The 24,038-nt window shown below is 40.0% G+C and overlaps 1 protein-coding gene across 1 annotated transcript in view; it reads left to right on the top strand.

Annotated features, from left to right (window-relative positions):
- The window catches only part of LOC132225065 (glutamate receptor 3-like), a 347,385-nt gene that overhangs the window by 1,315 nt on the left and 322,032 nt on the right, over nt 1-24,038 (top strand). Inside the window, 1 exon segment of the mRNA XM_059680281.1 lies at nt 495-653. Coding sequence (XP_059536264.1) covers nt 495-653 — 159 coding nt within the window.

The raw sequence follows: 24,038 nt of genomic DNA, 5'->3' as shown, positions 1-24,038 counted from the left end.
ATTACCGAGCCAAACCCTTATATTGTAATGGTGGACATGGGTGGCAATGGGGAACAGGATGGGGGCACCAGGGAGAAAGAAATTGTTTTTCTTCTCAACCTTTCCCTTTATGCCAGATAAACATTAACAAGCTTGTGGAGATATGCTTTGGTGAGGAGGGGGCAATAGAGAGGAAGCTACTACCTGAGAAACAGCCAAGTCCCACTCTTGGTTCCATGTCCTACCCCAAAGGAGCCCCCTCTTCCCTCTCCCCTTTCCCCCTTCTCTCCAGCCTCTCCTACTCCCCTTCAGTCTAGAGGAAAACCAGGTTTCTCTTGGACAAAATTTGAGTTCACAAGAGTCTTGAAAGACACACTGATTGAAAATCAATTGTCATCGCACCCCCATACCATTGAGAGGGATCTCCTATCTGCAGTGCTCTCTAATTTCTAACCTGTCCTGGGCAGGGGAGGAGGGGAGGACACAAGCCAAATCTCGGTTCCCTTTGCTTATAGGTGGACTTTTCATGAGAAATACGGTGCAGGAGCACAGCGCTTTCCGCTTTGCCGTGCAGTTATACAACACCAACCAGAACACCACCGAGAAGCCCTTCCATTTGAATTACCACGTAGATCACTTGGATTCCTCCAATAGTTTTTCTGTGACTAATGCTTGTAAGTAGATCTGCTTTTCCTCCCTTTGGGACCTTTGGGACCTCACTTGCATTTTGCTTGTGGGACTTGGGGTCTGCATATGTGCTGGGGAAGGGTGATTGCCTCAATAGACATTTTAGGGGCTCTAGTCAATCAAGGTTTCATGCGGCATAAACCAACTCCAGAGGATCTTGCTGAGGGAGGGACTTAAAACAGTGCACAAAACTCTCTCCTGAATCATGTTTGATGCAAAAGTTTCATTTTCTTCGTGCTAAACCAGCAATTCCTCCCCCACATCTTTTTTTTTTTTTTTTGGCAGAAAAAAAAGGAAAGAAAAAATAGCATGGTTGTTCAGGGAAATTTCTTCAGATGGGATTAAAAAAAGAAGCCTCTTGATTGAGTCAATTCAGGATTTACATTACTTGACTGTTAAAGCTAGCACCTGGCTGTAGAAATTAGCTGAATTTGACAATTGCCTAATAAATAGGAGCCAAATATGGGAAATTCTGCAAACAAGTGACCTTGAAGGACAGGTCAGGTTTAGTTCCCTGGCCTTTTTCTATCCTAGAATATCACCTTTCTTACCTAGAGAGTTCTGATAGGAACTGATAAGACTACAAACTGATTACAAGTGATGAACACCTGGAAAACTGAGGGGAAAGGAGAGGACAGAGCTCAGGTGACTATTTGGAAAGCTGCTTCTTTTTTTTCTCCCCTAGTGTTGTTCACCCGACACCTCATTGTTAAGGACAACACATTTCTTAACTTAAAGCAAAAGGTGGAGAGGGGAGTCTTGCAGCAGGCAAATAATATGAAAAAGGAGGAATTTCATGAGCCCCAGAGCTATTTCTGAAATGCCTGTTTGTGCCATGGTAAATGTTCCTCTAGAAAGGGGACATTTTGAGGAGTAAAACCAAGGGAACCCAAATGACAGCCTGTTGGACACAGGTTTTTCTTGAATGGAATGGTTTATGAAAAAGACTGATAATTCTTTATCTAAGCTTATTGCACTAAAAGTTTTTACAACAATGAGGCTGATAATGACATAAATATGTTTTTGCTTTTGTGGCTTGTGCAGTTTGGAATTTTTTGTTTTCTGGCTTTCATTCAAGGGAGAAGTTATACTTATGTTCTGTTGTGTGAAAATTTATATATGACTGAGTTCAAATTCTTCTGCCTCAAAGGATATGTGATTTACAAAAACTGTTGAGTCTCCAAGAGCACAGGTTCCTTGGACTTTTAAGACTCAGGCCAAGAGGATGGGGGTGAAGCACATTGCAAGAAATGTGACAGTATTCACTTTAAGAAAATTTTAACTGAAGGTACAGGTCCTTATATGAACATTTTCTGTGATACTCTGTATTTGACATTCTTTGGCTTTCCGACATTGACAAAAATAGGAACTTATTAATTCCAGCTAAGTGTGAAAGTTACAAAATGTCTGTCTATATTTTGCATCTTATTTCCGTAATCCCAGCCTGTCTCTATAGCACTTATAACACACAACTGACTCTTAATCCTGCAGCACTGTGATCTTGTCAAGAGGCTGAAGCTCAAATGCAGCTTCCTAAGTATCAATTAGAACAGATTTAAAATCAAATACTTGAAATCACCAGGATTTTTTATTATTAATAACAAATAACATTTGAACTCACTTTAGTGTCTTCCCACTGATGAGGACTGGAATAAGAATGCCAATTGACTTCTCAGAAATTATTGATTTCCAAGGTTTTTAATTCTCTGTTGTTGTTGTTTTTTAATGCTCAAATCAGATTGACACCAGCCAGCGCAGGAACCCCACTCAAAGAGCAACCAGGAAGTGATCCTTGCCTTGTGAAAAGCTCAGGTTTAAGCTAAGGCAATAAGTCTGCTTTGATGTTCAATTGCCTTAATGCCTTACCTCTCAGGGCAAGGAAAATAAATTGGTCAAACTTTCCCCTGCACCCCCCCACCACACACACACACACACCCTAAATCCACAGAACTTCTGCTAACAAGCTTACAAGGCTGGGTTATGGTTTGGGTCTTGAAAGTGTGAGATAAGAGGTATGGATCACTGGGCAACAAGACAAAACAAAAGGGTGACCTTGCCCTCAGTTATGCCAGATACACACATATGCATACACTGACACACACAGGAAAAAATATCCAAAAACCAGTGATGTGTATGTACCCAGCTGCCTGTTGCACTCTCTGGCTTTACAGCTCAGAAGACAGGGGAGGAAAGCTTTCATCTTCTCTGGTCCCTGAAACAGTCCTCTCTGAATGTCACAATCATTGAATGGAGGCCAGATCTCAAAGCTGTCTCCTGGCAGCTGCTGCCTAGAAGCTTAGTATAAGAAAGATGACTAGTCCAACCACAGTCTGATAGTCTCTGAATGCAGAAAACAATCATTTCACAAGGCCAGGAAAGCCCTGGAAGTATATTTCATATATTCCCCTGGTCTTGATTGGTCTTTTTCTAATGGAAGTGAAGATCACATATATCAGGTGTCAGAATACAATACTAGTTCAGTACTGGAGTTTGGCAGGTGATCCCAGGTTCCATTCTCCCAATTGATCTCAATATTTCACAGAGAAACGACCCCTAGATCCTCTGGTCTGCCCCTCCTTGGAGACCTAGGGAGGATTTGAGGAAATCCCAGTTAAGTACAAATCTGGTCACCCACCTCTCCTATCTGATTCAATGTGGAATGGGATGGCAAAAATTAAAGAAACTTTTCCCTGTTCTCATTCAGAATTCTTAGTTGCAGTTTCCCCTAGCACTAAAATTGATTTTCCCATGATTTTTCCTGCACCCTCAATCTTGAGACAGGCATACATTTTTTAGGGCATAGTAACAAATACCCAAAAAATAAACAAAGGTTAATGCCTTCTGCATGCCACTGCTCTCTGCACTCCCTCTGCAATGTAATCTGAGGGTTTCATTGCAAGGAATCCCAGGCATCAGTTATTTAAAGACACTTCTTCACCAGCAACCATTTTATTTTATTTTATTTTTGCACAACCCTTGAGAGGTTTGCTTAAGACAGACTCCAATTTCATTCTGTGTCTTAAGAAGACAATAAAAGCCTCTCTAGCTTTGAAATGTGGTTCATTTGGGATCTCAGCTCAGAGGTGAATTGCAGTTTATCAAAGAGACTCATCTGATTTGGAGCCCATATTTCCATTTCATAGGGATTAATTGAGTTTGCTACCATACTTTTCAGTTTGGCCAGATAACCCCAGAAAGAGGGATGGTGTGGATATTATGATTTCAAGATACATACACTCATACACATACAGAGACACTCAAACACACAAAATTAGTATATATGAAAAGAGATGTACACACTTTTTAAGTTACATGTTCGTTCAAAAAAAAGGAGACATATGTAATACACTTTGTAATACTTTAAGCAATAAAACAAAATTAAAAAAAAAAAACAAAAAACACCAAACAGACTTGATCTTCCTAGGGCTTTGCAAGATGTGAAAATAGCAAGGGACTTCGGGGTCCTTTGGAGTGGCTTGATTCCTCAGGAAATGCCTTCAATTCCCTTGAAGTCCCCTCCTGTGTCTCGCTGCTGTGCACTTGTAGTGCACTCCACACTACATCACCCCAGTCTCTGCAGTGTCAGCTCATTAGCACACAGATCTCATATTCCCTCTCCGCACTGTCATTGCAAAAATTGCTGTTGTACACCTTTACAGCCAACAAATGTGCTCGTGGATTACGCACTGTTTGCAAGAAGCAAGGAAAAGGCAAATGTAACCTTAAAGGTTATTCACCAGGGAATTGTGCTCTAAATGCATTGGCTTAAATAAAAATCTGTTGATGGAGGTGCAAGTGAAGGTGGGACTGAGAGTGAGACTTGGGAGTGTAGACTCTAATGGAGCCCCAGGCAAAATCCCTTTTGCTGGCTAACTCTAACTCATCAGCTGCATTAGTTTATTTTATTTTTTTCTGAGCCATTTGAAATATACCTGCTAACTGAGAGCTTCTTTCATAACTGAGTGCATTTTGCTACCAAGTGTACTTAGCCAAGACAGGTTTCTGTCTCCTGCCCACAGAGTCACAATCTAATTATCTAATTATTCTAATTGCTAAGATCCATTTAACTGTTTAAGTCCATTTGGGAAGGAAATGTCTCCCCTTATCCTACTCTCTGCTCTTTGGTGCGTTTTGTTTTGTTTTCCTGTTTGTCCTTTTCATGTAATCTTTGGAACCACGGTGAAGACACACAGTACCATGGCTCTTGCCCTCAAACAGATCTTCACATACTAACCAAAGTCAACTGCTCCAGCTCCACCTCCCATACCCAATCCCCCATCTTTGTGCCCTTGCTGCTCTCCATCTCTCCTCTGTCTGCTGGCCAGGCTTCAATAAGCTCACTGGCTTAGCTCACTTCTCAGCTCCTCTGGCCAGCTGGCATAGCCCACTGAAGCACCAAGAGGTCGCCTCAGTGGTGCCAGTCAAAAATATAATTCACCTTCTCACAAGGTTTATTATGGATTTTAAAAAATCTAATTTTTATGTGTAGAGGAGGGAGGAAGGTGATGCTGTTCATTTGGGCCATAAAAATAGATGGCAATCAGCAGGTTGTAAAGGTGAGTTTCCAGCAAAGTGTATTACCTCCCCCAGAAGGCAGCTTCCTGTTGATCTTTTAAGTGGGATGGGGGAGCCTGGAAGGGTTTGAGGGGAAGGAACAAAGAACACTATTTTGTTCTCTCTCTATGCATACTGCAAAATGAGCCATGTTTTGTTTTGTTTGTTTGTTTGTTTGTTTGTTTCATCTCAGCAATTTTAACCTTTTTCCTTAAAATAAAACTAATTTTCCACATCCCCCACTTCTGAATTCATCAGAGGCAGTTTCCTTAATGCTGCATTTCTCTCCCTACCCCCAATATTAAATGAGAATAAAGGGGGATGGTTGAAAATTTTATCATAAGTTTTTGCCTCCTGATATATTTTTAAATTTCATTATTATGGATAGTCAGAGGTGATAGGCTGGTTTCATTTTAACAGATTAAAAAATAAATGAAGCTGCCGAGGCGTCATTATTAGTCTTCTTTGTGAATAAGAGATTTGTCATTTTTATACAATTGGTTAAAGGATGAAAAGGAAGCATGAATTTTAAGAGGGTCAGAATTTTATAAGATAGAATTCATAACTTTCAGAGAGGGGAATAACCTGTTTATTCAATGATTTAACTTTAAACTTCTTAGATTGAGACTGCAGATATATGTGAAGGAACTTTCAAAAACTCTGAAGGTCAGGAAAATTATATGTATACTTTACCTGGTTCATTTAAAAAATCAAGCTTCAACTTTCTTCCTTTGGCTTTGATATTTTGGGTCTAATTTGATGAAATGTCCACAAGAGGGTGCAATTAAAATCCTAGGTGGGGTGATGGCTATACTTCAGCAGAAGTGGGAGTTCCACAGACACAGAAGGAACTCCTTCTCTCTTCTAGAAATGGCTGGACTCCAGGCTGAGAGCTACAAATAGCCTCAGCCAATGTGTGGGGTGAGCCTTGAATTAGGGCGGCAGTCCCCAAAAGGGGTCAATATTTGGCAAAAGGTTAACATGAACAGAAATTGCCCCCTCACACTTTTACCTCTTGTCTTGACATTATTTTCCCCTCCTGCTCTGTCTGCCCAGCTTATGCTCTTTTGCTGGTCTCTGACTGGCCCCTGATTCTGGCACCCCATCCACAATAAACTTACCTAGGGATTGTTTTCTACCATGGACTTTTCTAGACCTAATGCTCCTTCTTCATCAGAATATCTCTGTTCCTGGTCCATCCTCCTCAGGGCCTGCATTCTACTTTGAGGATGATAGCTTTTTTATATAATATAGAAATCTAGCTTAAATTTTGTGATAAGAGGGTTAATGTATCTAACAGGGAAGTATTTGCTCTGGAAACCCTAATGCCTCAATTTAAAGATACTCAAATAGGGGTGTTTCTGTACATGATACACAGAGTGGATGTTCATTCTACCCAAATCAAAGGTCAAGTGGCTCTGGTTGTGGAAGACTTCTACAGACCAAAGTAAAAAGCAACCTGTATTGGGAGGTTTGGTGTAAGTACACCTTGGGGCACCTTCACCATGTTGAATTTAAAAGTCTTTGGGGGTAATTTGTAAAGCAGTCAAAGTTCATGGGGATTCATTCTCTAAAGGGGGTAAGTTTGTATATATTTTTGTATGTCAATAAAGTTATTTTAAAGAGTGTAAATATTTATGTCTATTACAAAAAAAAACAATAACATGTTTTTGGAGAGTCTGAAGGTGCCTATGTTGCTATTGGCAGGAAATGCCCTGGCATGGAAAGGAGGTCAGAGAAGGGGAAACGTGGTAGGGAAGCTGGATCTCCAACTGAGTTTTCTTTCCCTGTGATGGCATGTGGAATGCAATGATTACAAGGCAGCATCCCCCTTATAGATGCTTAAAGGTAGCTCTGGAGGGACTTGGAAGCCTAGCCAAGTAGTGTCATCTTCTGACTCCATCAATCCCTCCCTTGCCTTGTCTCAGTGTACATTTGGCTTCTCTCCCCATGGAAATAACCAGAACACTCTCTGCTGGATTTCCATTCAAACATTGGTCAGAGAAATAACTTCTCAGTTCCTAACTACCACTGGTATCTAGCTATTATCCTCAACAGGACAATCGTCTGCCCTTATTTGGAGGAGGTGCAGGAGCAAGAATAAGGATGGGTAGAGGAAACACAGCTGGTAATGACCCCTTAAACTTATGGGGCACAAGTCAGTCTACAGCAGCACTTCTCACCTTTCATGTGCACAGCAATCACTTGGGGATCCTATTAAAATGAAAATTCTGATTCAATAGATCTGTGATGGGGTCCAAGAACTTGTATTCCTACCAAGTTCCCAGATAATACCAGTGCTGTTGGTCCTCAAACCACACTTTGAGTAAGTAGAGTCCAGAGCAGAGAGCATGTGATTACTAAAGAAGATGGCTCTCCCAGACAAGCTCTTACCCACATTTGTACCTTCTTCCCTTACACAGAAGATTCTGTAAGAGACACATTTGACTTATTCTGACTCAAGAATATCTCTAATCTAGTCCCAACAATGCTGTGTTCATTTCAGCCACGTCTGTAGGTGGCATGATTAGATATCTGATGAGACCATCTATTTAGAATTGCTTTTTGTAGGAATTTGAAGTGAAGAGTGGAAGACAGGCTAAGAGGAGAGGTAGCTCATGAGCCAGGATGACAGTATCTTGGCTTCTTGACACACCCTAAAGTGTACCTTTTAGAAACAACCTGCCCAAGAAAGCTAAGGTTGGCAAGTAGTTTCAACTGCCTTTTCACTTTGCCTCTCTGGGTCAAGGCATGACAGAAGGGGACAAGTAGCATCTGCTCCTCAGCTGTCTGACTTTCCTTAAACAGGGTTAGAAACAAGAAATACAACACAACCTGAATTCTGTCTGCCTCCCTATGAACCCCCAAAATTGACTCCATTTTCAAGGCCGATGTCAGGTACTCATTGTGAGGAAGAGGGGAGGAAAGGGAAGCAATATCACTTTTCAAACATATCTAAGCTGAAGACTGCTACAGGGAAGCCATTAAGAGCTTACCCACCGTCATTTGAGGACTATCAAATGACAATGTATTACCCAAAATTTTGTCCCCTATCAGTTTGCCATTAGTCTAAAATTCCACAAATTATTTTATTTGTGTTACTGCACTGAAGGCCTGTGCTAAAATGAAAGCATGCTATCTGGAAGGGAATGAGTTAAATCCTTATTAGCCATTAATATTTCCAGAAAAATTCTTACATCAGATTACCACCTATTACTTTTCAGGATCCTCAGAGGAGGCTTTTCAAGACAGGTGAGTGTCCTAGAATAAAGCATCTGCCCAAGGAAGTGGGGCACCAAATGGATGATATGCATGCAGAGGGCATTGGAAGACTCTTGAAAATGAGGAAGAGTCCCTCAAATACACACCTATTTTGCAACATTTGACTTTCATGGATAAATTCTGGTAGTTTATTGACTAAGATTTTAGTTGCCTTTGACTCTTCAAGTCACACCCTTCAGATGTTAGTGGGTCTGTTGCCTCTAATGTGCATGGTTATTAGCAACAATAAAATCTAGCCTCTGGATTCCCCACACTTACTGTGGAATATTTTCAGAAGTAAAATCAATTTGTGACGGAGGTGGTGAGGATTTTTTTAACTTTTAAAAAATGCTGCAATAAAAAATAGTCTTCTTTCAATTATCCATGATTGGCTGTTCTACCTTGTCAGTTACTCATTGCAACCAGGGCTCTCATCCTTTCAGCTGCCCAAAAGGAGATCAGGCTCCCAGCAATAGATGAGACAGAAATGGATCAGGGTCCAGCCCACAGAGGAGTAAATTGAGTAGATGTGGGTATGGGTCTCTGTATGGTTGAAAACCTTAGTAAATTTAAGGTAGAAAGAATGTTGACAGCTAGTCAGCCATAACCTGTAACAGATTCTCAAATATTCTTATATTTCATTGCTATTTCCAAAGCTAATTTTTGTTGGTTTAAAACAGTGTTTCTTGAATTGGACCACGTACATCAGAATCACTAAAGATGCTTATCAAACAATGAATTCCTAAGTCACACTCTATATGTATTAGATCAGAAAAAAATGAGGATAGGCCTTTTTAACAAGCTCTGTGGGTAATTCTAATGCACACTCAATTTGGAAATCACTGGTTTCATAAACCTTGGTACTGCAAATAGAGATATTTTGATTCAGAATGATTATTTGTTGAGGACCCACTAAGCTTCAGACATTGTACCAGGAACTTACACATATGTTACTTCTGTAAATAAGTGATATGCTGTTGGCCTATGCAAGCATTAGTGAGTTTGGCTCTCAGGTTAGAAATTCGAGACTTGAAAGAAATAAGAGACCAGTCTCAAGTCATAGTCTCTGAAGTAAAGTAAAAATGCTCTTTGAGATGGTAATTAAAAACAAGGAAATTATTTTTATTTTGACAATAATTCTTCCCTTCTTTGCATGTTAGCTAATGATTGGTCCTTAGCCATGCTATAAACTAGATGTCATGGCAAATGCCAACCCATTTGTTAAAAATAGATGTATTACAATCAGTTTATAAAGCATTCAGTAATTCAATCAGTTTCTATAGCATTCATTGTGCCATACTTGCTATCAACAAATTTAAAAATCAGGAGTGAAATAATAGCAATACCGTTCATTGAGCCCATAAAATGTGGAAGACACTGCACTAAGCACTTTTGACTTATTTCATGTAATCATCACAACATTTTATAAAAAAGAATCAGCGGTAGCTCAAAATTATTATAAGCAACTAGCTCAAGGTCACACAGCTGGCTAATTAGTGAAGCCAAGATTTTACTTGAGATCTTCCTGCCTATAGAGCTTGGACTCAGCTTCAACTAGGGTTGAAATAGCAAATGATTATAGGAGTCAGGTAAATCACATAAATGTGGAAATTGGTCCAGGTATAGAGTGGTAGGGCCTGTGGCAATCTGCAGAGTCCATGTCCAAATCCAAACACATTCAACCTCATTTTTTAAAACCACTGTGGTACCATGACACATCTACAGCAGGACTTGTGTTGTGGTAGGTGGTAGGTGCAAATTTCTGATCTCTAACCTACACTATCCACCTCCTTCTAGCAGCTAAGTTACTGGCTGAGGGAAGCTCAATTAACTGGTAGTTATAATTACTGGGAACCATAGAGTAGACAGAAAAGCTCTTCTTAGTCAAAATCCTATTTTGACTTTCTCCTCTTAGTGTATCATCAAGGTACCTCAATATGGCAGAACCTTCTCTCCTTTGTGCACATACTTATAGCCCTACATATATACACTGTATATCCAGTGTCCTTTCATGGTTCAATGGAAGCTCTATTCTAACTAACCTTCCCCTAGGCAATGCTGAGGCCTGCAGCAAGGTCAGAAAGCTGGCACAGGATTATTAGCTGGCACAGGGTTATTAGCGAGTGCTCAGCAGGTCAGAAACAGGAATTCAAGGGAATGATACAGGGGAATAGGAGGTTCCTATAGACCCCCAGGAAAGAGGCTCACTTTAGACTGGGATCCAAAATAGAGTTATCTGAAGTTGTAAATTGACCTGCCAATTTGGTCATTCAAAATCATTAGGTTATGTTTTGTTGGATATCAGTAGCTTGCCATGGTTAGAATGAGGGCTATAGATCTTTCCCCCATAACCTCACCACCAGGTATTAAAGTAAGTCTCAAACAAAATTCTGTTTCTCATTAAAATAATGGCAAAGAGGCATGAAAATAATTGGACAGCCTGTTCTGTGGACTCAGTCAAGTCCAGCTCCTATCCTTTTAGGTGCTCCAACAGCACCTTGCATGAAGGTACACTCGAGGTAGACAAAACAATATTCTAGTGTCAGGATGCAGCTAACTAAGAATCCTTATTCATGGATGCCCACAGAGTAATTTATAACTTAAGCCTAAGGTACAATTTCTAAGGGATAACACTATAGATCTTGTTAGATCCTTATATCTTCTTTCTGCAAGTTTGGGAATTCCTCTACCATATTTCTAGCCAATCCACATATGTTGAACACTACTGATTTCACCAATGAAAACATTGGATGTTAATTAACAAAACCCCTGGTGTTCATTAAAGATAAAGATACCTGAAGTGCTGGTAGAACCACTTCTTGACTAGATTTTCTAATTGCTAGATAATCGTTCCTGCACTATGTATTTCCCAACAAGGGTAAATGACCACCTCAAGGTTATATATTCAGACTAAATAACCCACATATATGACACAATTTGTGCTGGGGTCTTATAAAGTAAATAAGAAAAATATAAAATTTGAGATACCATGTTTCTTATGGCCTTAGGAAGCAGTAAAAGTGGGATTAAGGGTCTATGGAATAAGTACACTTGAAGTAGACACAACAATATTCTGAGCAGGAATAAGGAGATCTGGGATCCAGTCTCAACTCTGCCACCACTGCCTATATGACCTTGGACAAGTTACTCTCTTCTCTAGTTCTAGTTTTTATGGGAAGGTTATCCTGGATAATCTCTGAGGAGACTGCCATTTTGGACATATTATCACTAATTTGTCAATTCCTACTATCTCCTATTCTAGTAACAGTTTCACTTCATTTCTTACTAGGGAAGACTCATCCAAAACAAAGCCTCTCAAATTCTTTTTTCTACATCTAAAAAATTCTCTTCATATCCATCTATTTTCTTTATAAGATTATAAAATATTGAATTCTTGAAACCAGTGGAAAATAATTCTAGCCAGTTGTAGCTTCTCCTTGTCCACATCTCAACTCTTCCACTTACTAGGTGTGAGAACTTAGGGCAAGTTATTTAACTTCATTGTGACTCAAATTTCCTAATTATAAAGAGGGGATAACAATAGTCCTTACCTCATAGGGTTGTTGAGAGTTTTAATGAGACAATTCATAAATTCACATAAAATACTTAGAATGGTGCCTGGCACATATTGAATATTATTATTATCAACATAATCATTAGCCTAAAATCCTTAGAGCTTTTTGTCCTAAAAACAGAAACCTAGTTTCAGTTGAAAAGTAAAATCCCTTGTCACTTTAGGGGCTAGACTTCCTTCTTGAACACCTGCCCTCTGAGCCTTTCTACAGTGTCAAGCTCCTTCCCAAGCCCAAGATTATTTTTTTCTGCCAAGAAAGCCATCACAGCACTTCTTCAAATCACCCAGCAACCATCCTGACCTCCTACATCTCTCACTCATACATCCAAATTTGCTCACCCAGTTTGCTTCTTGTGAGTGAAAGCTACTCAGATACTCTATTGTCAAAGAACTGAGAGATGCATTTTTCTGCATAATCTAAGGATACAGATTCAAGGGAAGACCTAGAGTCTTCTTTACCAAATAACTATCTTCATCTCTAATTCCATCTACTTTTAATCACAATATGAGTCATTGTTTCTGCTATCCTGTGACAATCCAATATCTAAAGAGTACACAGTAGTCTCCCTGATTTCCAAAAAGCCCAGGAGGCACCCACGTCCATTTAGAAAAAAAGCAGTTAGGCCATCCACCCAGCCACCTTGACTCTGCAGCCAAGGCCCTAGAGCAGTGATGGCGAACCTATGACACGCGTGTCAGAGGTTACACGTGAACTCATTTTTTTGGTTGATTTTTCTTTGTTAAATGGCATTTAAATATATAAAATAAATATCAAAAATATAAATCTTTGTTTTACTATGGTTGCAAATATCAAAAAATTTCTATATGTGACACGGCACCAGAGTTAAGTTAGGGTTTTTCAAAATGCTGACACGCCGAGCTCAAAAGGTTCGCCATCACTGCCCTAGAGTTTCTCTTAGAAATGGGACTGCCACTGAGGGCCACAAGGAAAAGCAGCAAGGAACTACTCAAAGCCTCCCTGGGGGATTCCCCTTAATTTCCTTGGGTACTACAGGGCCATTAGTGAGTGAGATTTATCCATGGGCCTCATAGTCAAGACCCCAAGAAACTGAGAAGAGAGACACTCCATACTATCAATTCTTCTCTAAAGCAGGCACTGCCCTGGCATGCACACATTGCATATATCTTTCCCTGGTCCTACCTACTTCCTGGTGACACTTAGTATGTGATAATTATTGTAGTGTCTTTCCATCCAGATTATAATTCAACAGAGACCCACTTCTGGTGCATCTTTGAGTCTAGACAACCCTTTGACTAAATATCACAGCCTCTATCCAGAGTTTAGTTCAGCCTTGGCCACTGTGGCTCAGTTGGTTGAAGCATCATCCCATGCACCAAAAGGTGGTGGACTCAATTCCTGGTCAGTGCACATAGTTGGGTTGTGAGTTCAGTATCTGGTGGGGGTGCATGCAGGAGGCAGCTGATCAATGTTTTTCTCTTTCCCTTCCTCACTCTCTAAAAATCAATATTAAAACACACAAGTTTTTGCCCTGGCCGGTGTGGCTCAGTGGAAGAGATCGGCCCATGCACCAAAGGGTCTCAGATTTGATTCCCAGTCAAGGGCACATACCTGGGTTGCAGATTCTATCCCCAACCCACTCAGACGTGTGCGAGAGGCAACGAATGGATGTCTCTCTCACATCGATGTTTCTCTTTCTGTCTCTCTCCCTCTATCCCTCCCTCCTTCCCTTCCAACTCTCTCTAAAAAAAGCAATGGAAAAAAAATATGCTCGGGTGAGAATTGACAAAACAAAATGAAAGCTAAAGTTGTTTTTTTGTGTTGTTGGTTTTTAAAAGAGTTCAGTCCACTTTGTGCAAGAGTTACCAAGGGTGCCCTTTGACTTTCTGGTACCAGCTCTCACTATTCCAAGTTCCTCTTTCTACTGCCTGTAGAATAGAACACAAGGAGAAGAAAACAGTGAGGAAAGTTGAACTTTTCCTTGCATAAAGAAACCCAGAGCTTCCCAGCCCTATATACATGTACTCATGATCCTTGAGTTTTGCACCTAACTCTCTGAAGCCAGGATTGCTGTTTGACCCTTGCCTAGTAGAAGCCTCTTTCTCCTACTTAGCTACTTAGTCTGGAAGCAACCAGAGGGCAAAGAATGGCTTCAAATTGGACTGCCTGCATTTGAATATTGGTTCTTTATCTTACTGTTTATATGACCTTGGGCAAATTACTTAACTTCTTTAACCTTCAGTTTTCTCATCTGTGAAATGAAGGTGAACAGAATAGTAAATATCCTATAACTTTCTTGTTGAGATTAAATGAGATTATCCATGTAAAATATTTACTCTGATGCCTAGTGTATAGTAAATGTTCAATAAATGGTAGATATTATTAATAGAGTACTGGGGTTATTGGTAAGTGGAGGAAAGGAATAGAACTAGTCAAAATCAAACCACAAAAAAGATTATTTCCATCTACGACTATCCCTAAAGCCCTCCAAACTAAGTTGTACTGTCTGTGAATCTAGCTGGAACAAGTTTAGATGGGGCCACCACTGAATATACTCATACGGCTGCTTCAGGCATGAGGGATTTGCTTTGGGGCAAAGAAAAGGAGAAAGAATTGACTCGATGCCCCCCAATGCCAGGGTATACACAGTACTAGGTTTAATCATGACATTATTAAGTAGAATTGTCTAGAAGGACATGGTCCCTTCTGGCCTTTTATCTGAAATAGATACATTTGGAATAAAGCAGCATGGATAGTAATATAAGAATCTTGGCACTTTCCTTGGCTTGAAGGAAAGAACAACCTTTCTTCAAATGCAAAGTCTATTTTAATGTGGTTGAAAGTGGGAGAGTGGAAAAGCATATCCTGGAATCTTCACTTAGACGTGGGAAAATGTGGTGCCAGTTGAGCTCTCCCAGCCGTGATTTTTCTGAGTTATTTTAATTAAGGTTGATGTGTGGATAGAAGTTTAGAGCATATCAGTTTGAGTGGATGAATTTTCTTCTTTTGATGTTGTTGCCTAAGTCAGACCATAAATAGCAAAGGAAAGGGATATGGAAAAGGTTAAAAAAGAAATTTTGCTAATGTGATTTTCCAGCATTTCAGTCTCCATTTCTCTCCAGAGCAAAGGTTAACCAGCTGATTCCACAAGCACAGACTCACTAGAAAGGGTCCTGCTGAGAACTACCAGGCAATGTAGTCTTTTTTCTACCCTCTCTTTTTTTGTATGCTGGAGCTGATTTACCGTCATGCTATCTTTTTTTAAAATATATTTTTATTGATTTCAGAGAGGAAAGGAGAGGGAGAGAGAGATAAAACATCAATGATGAAAGAGAATCATTGATCGACTGCCTCCTGCACGCCCCCTACTGGAGATCAAGCCCGCAACCCAGGCATGTGCCCTTGACTGGAATCAAACCTGGGACCCTCAGTCCACAGGCCAACGCTCTATCCACTGAGCAAACCAGCTAGGGCCCGGCATGGTATCTTCAGCAGACCCAAACCTAGGTGATGAACAAAAGAAAATTTTCCCTTCATATTCCAGAGTGCCCTTACTCCACCTGCATTACTTCTTTCCTATCCAAGGCCACTCATGAGATCATTGATTTTTTTTTTTTTCCTCTTGGGTGAGGAAACGGGAACAGAGACTAAATGACTTGCTCAAGGTCTCACAGCTATTGAATGGATGAGCTGAGATTATAACATAGGTCTTCCAAGTTTTGGCACTTATGTAGGATATTTTCCCACATGATAGCCCTGTCCTTTTTTTAATAGGTGGCTGAGAGGAAAAATAAATACACAGCAAGTGAATTAGCAATGCAGTAAAGCATGAGTTTCAGGAGCCATGGTTAATGGTACCTTCCAATTATTGCCCCCAGTGTTAACCTGTCATTTGATCACCCTCTGATTTATAGCCAGGAGTGAGCAAAACAAAGTTTTGAAATCCTAGTATAGATCACACTGTTGGAGAAAGATCAAGTAGTTCTAGTCCAACTACCTCATTTTGTGGATGAGGAAAGTGAGGCCAAGAAAGAAGAGAATTGCCAAAGGTGATGCAGCTCCCTAGTGGCTGAAGCAAGATGAGAATCTAAACGGCCAGATTCCCAGAAGCAGTGTATTTTCCACCATGTTTTACAATCATACCAGCACCCTGTTGTACTGAAGCAGCACCACAGGTTTTATTGAATTACCATTGCTGATACCTTCTTTTCCTGAATTATTTCATGTATAAAAGTTATAGTCATATTACCCCAAATAGATTTTTAAATATATGACATTTTTAATAATTTAGAAGTTAAAATGTAAAATTATCCATACTACTTGCAAAAAAAAACAACCTTCAAAATATAGATAATAAAAATCATCCAAGTGAAGTAGAAAATCACCCAAAATTGTGTTTTACCATTTGCACAGATTTGTATCCTGCCCTTTTAACTTTATATTATACAGGGAACAGTTTTCCAGACCCCTTAAATGTTTTTTGAAATTTTGATTTTTTAATGTCTATAAATTATTATATCACATAGTGTCATTTTATGACATACATAGGCCATAATTTTTATAATCATTACCCAATTTGGTGCATTTTAAATGGATTTCCAAGTCACTGAGGTTTACAATGATGCTTTGACCTCCTGGAATGATCATTATTCCCCCACCAGATAGGGCAACCAAATTGAGATCTTGACCTTCCATCCTCTTTAAGGTACATGTTATATAACTCAATACAGGCAATATAGCAATGGTGGTTATGCTCAAGGCCAGACTCTCTGGGCTTAGATGCTGGATCCATCACTTTCTTGTAGCATAGGCACAGGGGAGAAACTTAACCCCTCCAAACCTCAGTTATTCTGTCTGACAAGTCAGGTAAATAGTAGTGCCCACATCATAGGGTTGTGGTAAAAATTAAATGATAAAATATGTGGAAAGTGCTTGGTATATTAGATGCCATTATTAATATAACATCTAACGAAGGAATAAAGCACAAAACTTGGAGTCAGAATACCTGGGTTCTTATTCCATCTCTGAAATTATCTAGCCCTATGATGTTTGAGTTATTTTACTTGTCTAGGTCTCCATTTCTGCATCTATAAAATGGGAATAATAATGCCTGATCTGTGTACCTTACAGAGATTTTATGAAGATCAAATGAGAGAATGAATGTGAAGGTGCTCTGAAAACTATGAAGGAAAGTATGATTCTGACGTATTTAAAATTAGATATAATATTATTTTCATAAGCAGGACTGGAGATACAGAAGGTGTAAGAGACTATAGGCTGAATGTACTGAGCTTAGAAAAAAATGTTTCTAAGATTAAAACCATGGTACTGGAAATATAAACTGTTATAGACAGAGGAGACCTTAGAGATCAGATCATCCAGCGCAACATGTATTTTTTAAACTATATTTGTATTGATTTCGGAGAGGAAGAGAGAGGGAAAGAGAGATAGAAACATTAATGATGAAAATTATTGATGAGCTGCCTCCTGCACGTCTCCCACTAAGAATTGAGTCTACAACCCTGGCATGTGCCCTGACTGGGAATTAAATTGGGGACCTTTCAACAACATCTCAATGTTATAAGAACAGAGATTCAGAGAGGAGACAGCTTGAGGTCACAGGTCCAATCACAGAAATGGCACTAAAACTCAGGTCTCCAGATGTCTTGAGCAGAGTCCTAAGGCAATCACTGCAGCTCTTTATTTATTGACCTTTGTCTAAAAAGGGGATAAGAAAGAAATCCAGTTATTCATGGAATCCATGTAGGTAGGAACTGATTAGTTGGGATTCTTTGCAAGGACATTCCACATATTGCATCTCTACTATATTTTTAAATGCTAACTTCATTCCAGGTAAGGGAGAGTAATGGTTCAGGAAGATGAGGGGTGGAGAGCCTCAGGTGGGGTGAGTGCCCTCAGACTTGGCTAGATTCTCAAGAGACTTCTGTTGTCCCCACAATGACCACTGCAGCAGATGTCCTTTTTTATTGTTAATATCTTTGCTGTTGGTCCTCAGTTGTGTGTTTTGGGAAAACTTGGTACAGCGGACGAAATTGGCAGTTGCTTGAAAATACAATTGCCAATTGTTTGAATGAAGTAAATTGATTACAGCCAGAGGACTATTCATTTTATCCTGGCATGCATACAGCCTACATCAGGCAGGAGCTACATCGCTGATGGCAGCTCAGATATTGCTGCATCCTCTGAATTATATCCCTCCAGGTACTCAGTAAATATATGTGTTAGATACTTTCATCTTTATGCTATTTTAGCTGAGATGAGGGAACATAAACATTTCCATCTGACAAACTTTTCAAGTTCAACACCAAAGAAGGTTATTTAAAAGAAACAAGAAAGGAATTTTTCAATAGCAGGCTCCAAAGGTGACTAAAAATGCCATCCAACAAGGCAGCCCATTAAGAAATGTAGTGTGAAATGTGTTAATACGATAAACCCAAATGAGGTCTCACTATTCTTAGCTCAGAAATTTTGGCTGCCTTCCCCAGCTACCACTGTGGCCCGGACAGTGTCCATCAAGGTTCACCCCTACCCCAGTCCTGATGTGCTCCCCTTCCTATCTTCAGCTGAAGGAAACACTATTGCCAGAGGTAGCTCACCCTCTCCTTGTCCTCTGAAAAGCTCCTGCAGGGAGGGCCTCCCTGCCTTGGCCATCAAACACAGAGGGGAGGGAGGAGAAAGCAGTTAGAAAGCTCTTGATCATGCTGCAGAGATCACTGGCTGCTGCGCCTAAAATGTTCACTAGGTGAGGCCAGCCAAAATCAGGCTTTTGTGTCTGAAGTGGCTATAGTCCGAAATCAGCAAGATACATGGGACGGTGAAATGACCTTGTTCACCAAACCCTATTATGCTAGAACAAGGGCCTTCCCCTGGAAGTTGGAAGGAACAAATGTCAGGCAAGTCAAAGGCAGGTCTACTTTACACAGTGGGAAGTAAACAGATGGAACCCCTTAGCCCAGAGCTGGTGCCAGACGAAAATACAAATACTGTCAGAGAAGGTTCAATACATTTATGCTGCTTGGGGACATTTTTAATCTCTGAACTCAAAATCAGTGAGGACAACCAGATCCTCTGACAGCCAGTAAATGAGTCCTGAAAACATGACCTCAGAATTGTAATTTTGTGTTCCAATTAAACTAGAAAAAAAGTGGTGATATTTAGAGTTGGTTGACTCAACCTGAGTTGCTAAAAATCTCTGATTTGTTCAGAGTTAATTCTTCCATGCATATAATGGAGGCAATATGTTATGGAAGAAAAAACCTTGCCCTCACCCTGCCACTACTAACCAGCTATATAACTAACTACCCCTCTCTATGCCTCACCTCTTCCCATTTATAAAATAAGGGTATTCGATTATGTGACCCCCAAATGTCCTTTCTAGTTTCAAATGTTTAAGTCAGATTATATCACAAGGTTCTCTTGGAGAGTTTCTTGGGGGGGCCTCTGCACCTCTCCTTGACCTCCCTTGCTCAGGAGAGAAAGGTTCTCAGTATGCTCAGAAGATGCCCCAGACTTCACCAAGGTATCTCAGTCAATAAAGGCTTCTGCAGCAGAGACCTGAGCTCTGAAGTGTATACCTTATGGTCTATTCCCCCACTCCCTAAACTATGAACTGCTTTGTAAGGAGGCAAACTGCTTCTATACCAGGGTTTTGTTTTGTTCAGTGCAATAGGCATGTTTGGGCTCCAAATATTAGAGGCAGTGTTGTGTGGGCTTTAGAACTAGAGCTTACCTGGGTTAGCTGACCTGCAACTTCTAGATATGTGACCTTCAGCAAGTAACCTAAACACTCAGTGCTTCAGTTTCCTCATCTATTGAATAACAGTCACAATTCTGCCTCCCTTCTAGAGTGATTATCAATATTAAATGAGGGAATTCATACCAAATGCTCCGTACAATGCTGGGCACATTGTAAACCATACCAAGAGTGGGTGTACTTCCCCACTGTCTACTTTTAGCTCAACATCGTATTAGCTAAACTTTTAAAATCAAAGCCAGTAAATCAATAAATCAGGTTAATAATCAAGAGCATAACTTGTAAGCAGTGGCAAATTGTTCAGCTTCTCAGCACCCTCATATTTTGGTCCCTATAATGGCATATTGATAATTTAACAGGGTCATTCTGGAAACTACACAGGCTAATGAGAGGGCTATTCTTGGTGGCAGTTGGGTTATCTGCCAAATCACACTACTTAGATGGATGCTACTTTTACCTCCCTGTAGAGCCAGTCCCACCAGACAGAGAGGGAGGATCCAAAACGTGACACTTTGATATGACTTATCCACTGATTGTGCTGAATAGTATGTAACCTTTTAGTTTAGAGTGTAAAGTTAAACTATGAGGTGAGGAAAAGGCCACTAAAGTGTCCACTATCTCCTCTTTTCTTGGGTTCTCACTGAAGCTGAGATGGTATAGCATCAAAGTTGATGAGATTGCAAGAAAGGTTAATAAAGGATAATTATTCCTCAAGCCTTATGTTTTGCTATGTGGGTATGTTTGGAGATTGAGGGGAGGTGGGAAAAGATAGCTTTTCTTTATGTAACTCCAGTTGACCATTTTCAAGAGGGTCATTTTTGACCTGGAAATCCCATGGCTCATCTTATACAGGTTACTTAAAGATAGTTTCTTTTCTTAGGCTTTTGTGAGTGAAAAGCCCTCAATCTTTGGGGGAAAGACCCCAATAACTAACTGGGATACATATATGAATATAAATGTATCTTAAGAGTTTATTGAGTCAAGCAAGTAAGGAAGTAAAGAGATACAAAGCGTGCCTAAAAGTATGTACCAGGTCCACTGTGAGGGAGGGTGTGAGAGATGGTGACCTGCACTGACTGATGGCACTTTACTGGGAGTATGCATAGGTAAAGGCTGGTGGAAAATCCACATCAGAGTAAAGTAAGCAAGAAAAATATTATTACTATACTCACTTAACAGTTAACAAAACTGAGGCTCAGAGACCTTAAGTGCTGTTCCCAGTAAGTGGCAGGGGTTGGACCTAACTCTGTTTCCTAATCTTGTGCTCTTTCCAATAACCATGCTGTCTCCATTTAACTAGCATTGTAAAGGCGTGCATGACTTCATATAAGCTAATTTTCCAGATAATTGAAGCACACATTTTTCAGCAGTGCAAGTGCTATTTTTATTTTAACCATTTTTGAAGAAAAACTTTCTACAATGCATCCCACACCTCCACGCCTTATTATGCAAAGGATACAGATTACTGTGCTTTTAATCTTCTATTTTCATAGTCTTCTATCTCTTCTCTCATTGTGAGCCTGACAATGTTCAATACTTCTTAGGTTACCAAAGATGACATATTAGAAATGGGGTGCTCTTAGAAGCAGGCATACTGAAATGTGTCCGTTGATAGTGAGGGAACAGCATGCAGAATTACCCACTGTAAAGGTCCAGTGATCTGGGGCTACCAAGTACAGGGACAAATAGTCTCCTGGGCAACACAGCCAGCACTGGAACTGGAGTTCCTGATAAATATCCAAATGTGTGAATAGAAAACTGAATTGTGTTAATTCTATTGCATTGGTGTACCATGGGAAAGGGGTGATGGAAGAGGTCCATCCTAGCTGAGAGGGGTATTTTTTCACTGATATTTCACTTAATTGTCTGTTTTATAGTGATTTTAATAAAAGGCAGATTTTTAGATAGTTTATTACTATCTTTAAATTCTCTACACACAATGCACCCTCTTATGGTTTGCATCCTGGGCACAACACTCCCACCAACCCTGCCTTGGTGTGCCACTGTTCTATTGTGTTTTAAAAGTCAAGGAGGGGGGGTTTCCATTTTAGAAAGATTTCCATCTCAAATGGCTCATGAATTGGTCTGTCTAAACGGGAAAATATTCACTGATCTGGAAAACGTGTCCCATATGACTTGCAATGCAAATTACTGTGCATTTAGCCTGTTACTGCCCTTTTCTTGTCCCAACCATAGTTTCAAAGAAAAGAAATCCATGCAAGCAAACCCATCACATATTGCCATCCTATTGGTCTGCTTCAAATACTTGGATCTTTTCAAGTTCCAATCAGAATTGGCTCTGCTTTACCTTTTCCATCTCTGTCTTCTCTGACCCAGCAAAGTTTCCCATCTTTCATCCTGTCACTTAGCTAATGGTGTGTGTCCCTCTTGCATACATTCCAGAGTCACTGGCTTCTTTCACTAGTGGAGTCGTCAGCGAGATGCTAGGCAGATGGCTCACTGGCTGCTGTTCTTGTCCCCTCGCTGCAGCAATCTGTTGTTCTAAATCAAAATGTTAATGAAAAATAAAAGAACGCAGTGCCAATGTCTGTCTGATTTAAATTAATATAGAGTCTTACTTTTTGAGGCAGGTTTTACTGGCACGAGGTTCCCCATACAGGCTACTCATATTGGTTTTGTTCTCTCTCTTGCTAATTAAAATTAAGCACTTTCATTTATCTGAGTCTCTCTTGGTATCCCAAACCTGTTCATTTTAATAATAACAAAGGCCTAACAAACAGTTGATTTCAGTATCCCAGGGAATGACACCTCACCTGGCAGAACATAATTTTGAGCAATATTATATGTGATATCTAATTATAAACATGCTTTGATTATATGTTGTTTTCAATGCCGAATGACATGTTTACTAAATGCTTTGAGTGCAGCTCTAAGTTAGACATGTAGTTATTGAGAACTCTTTCAATCTATTTGTTTTAAAACTTCTGGCAAAATCATTGCTAATTTGCTACTTTATTTACAAGGACCCTTCACTTTCTATGTACTCATCACAGTATTCATTTCCACTGCAGCAACAGGACCACTCCCTTCTTTGGAGAAAATGCATTTGCCTGCAAGATTATCTATGCAACAATTTTCAACTTCAATTTAGAGAATAAGGGATCACAATATGTTATCACACCTGGTTGAGGGGAAATCACCTCAATATTTTAATTCGCCAAAAATTCTAGGAACCAGAAGAATGGTAATTTTAAATAACTGCAGAAAACCACACCTTCATTTGTTCTTCCTATAACTCCTTTGGAGATACTGCTACAAATAGCATTGGAAATAATAAGAGCTAACACAGTGTTGTCTATGTCCAGGCACCCTTCTAAGTGATTCACATTTATTTACTCTTTCAATCATCAAAACATCCCTACGACTTAGATCTATTTCACAGATGAGGAAGCTGAGTCACAAGAGAGGTTAAGTAACTTGTCCAAGGCTACACAACTAGTAAGTGACAGAGCTGGAGATAAACACAGTTAGCCTGACCACAGAGCCTTCAGTTTTAACCACATTACCATGCTATGTTATGCTGGAAGAGCCACAAAATCCAATCTCCTTGGAAGTAAGCTACTGTATTCTTTCAGATCTGCAGGAGGTTTTCTTTGCTCAAACTAGTGTGCAAGTTAGAATTAGGCTTCTACTTCAGTGGGGTTTGCTTCCTGCTAAATGCATTTGCTATTTGCATGTGTCACTGCCATTAAGACTAAAATTAGTCAGGCAAATCAAGCTGAGGCAGCAGGCACACACGAGAATAGCCTGGGTTTTCAGGTAGGAGGGATGCTAGTCATTAGATCGATCTTCTCAGCACTGTACACTAGTCCACCCAACAGTCCTAAAAGGAAAAGCCAAAAGCAGTACTGCCTACAAAGCGCCCGTCTGTACCAGTTGACCAGGTAGGAACTGTGTTGGGACACACCTTCTGGTCAACCACTTCAGGCTCAGTAATTCCCTCTACTGGCAGGCAGAGCCACCACACAAACCAAACACCATTGAAGTTCAACCTTTCTCCTACTGCTCAAAAGCCAGTTCAACTGGAAGAGCAAACAAGAGTTCATTCATTTTATTTAAATATATATACATCCCAGGCCTAACGATTTACTGGGGTATCAAATTGTGCAAAAGAACAACCCTGAGTGGGAAAGGATTGAGTGGAAAAACAGTTGTTTATCTTGCTAAACCTCACTTTGCTGGTTGTATTTTTCCGGTTTTGCTAAGGA

This window comes from Myotis daubentonii, chromosome X, assembly GCF_963259705.1.
Source record: "Myotis daubentonii chromosome X, mMyoDau2.1, whole genome shotgun sequence".
Taxonomy (NCBI): domain Eukaryota; kingdom Metazoa; phylum Chordata; class Mammalia; order Chiroptera; family Vespertilionidae; genus Myotis; species Myotis daubentonii.
Note: the sequence above shows the minus strand (reverse complement) of the source record. Positions and strands in the feature narration are given on the sequence as shown.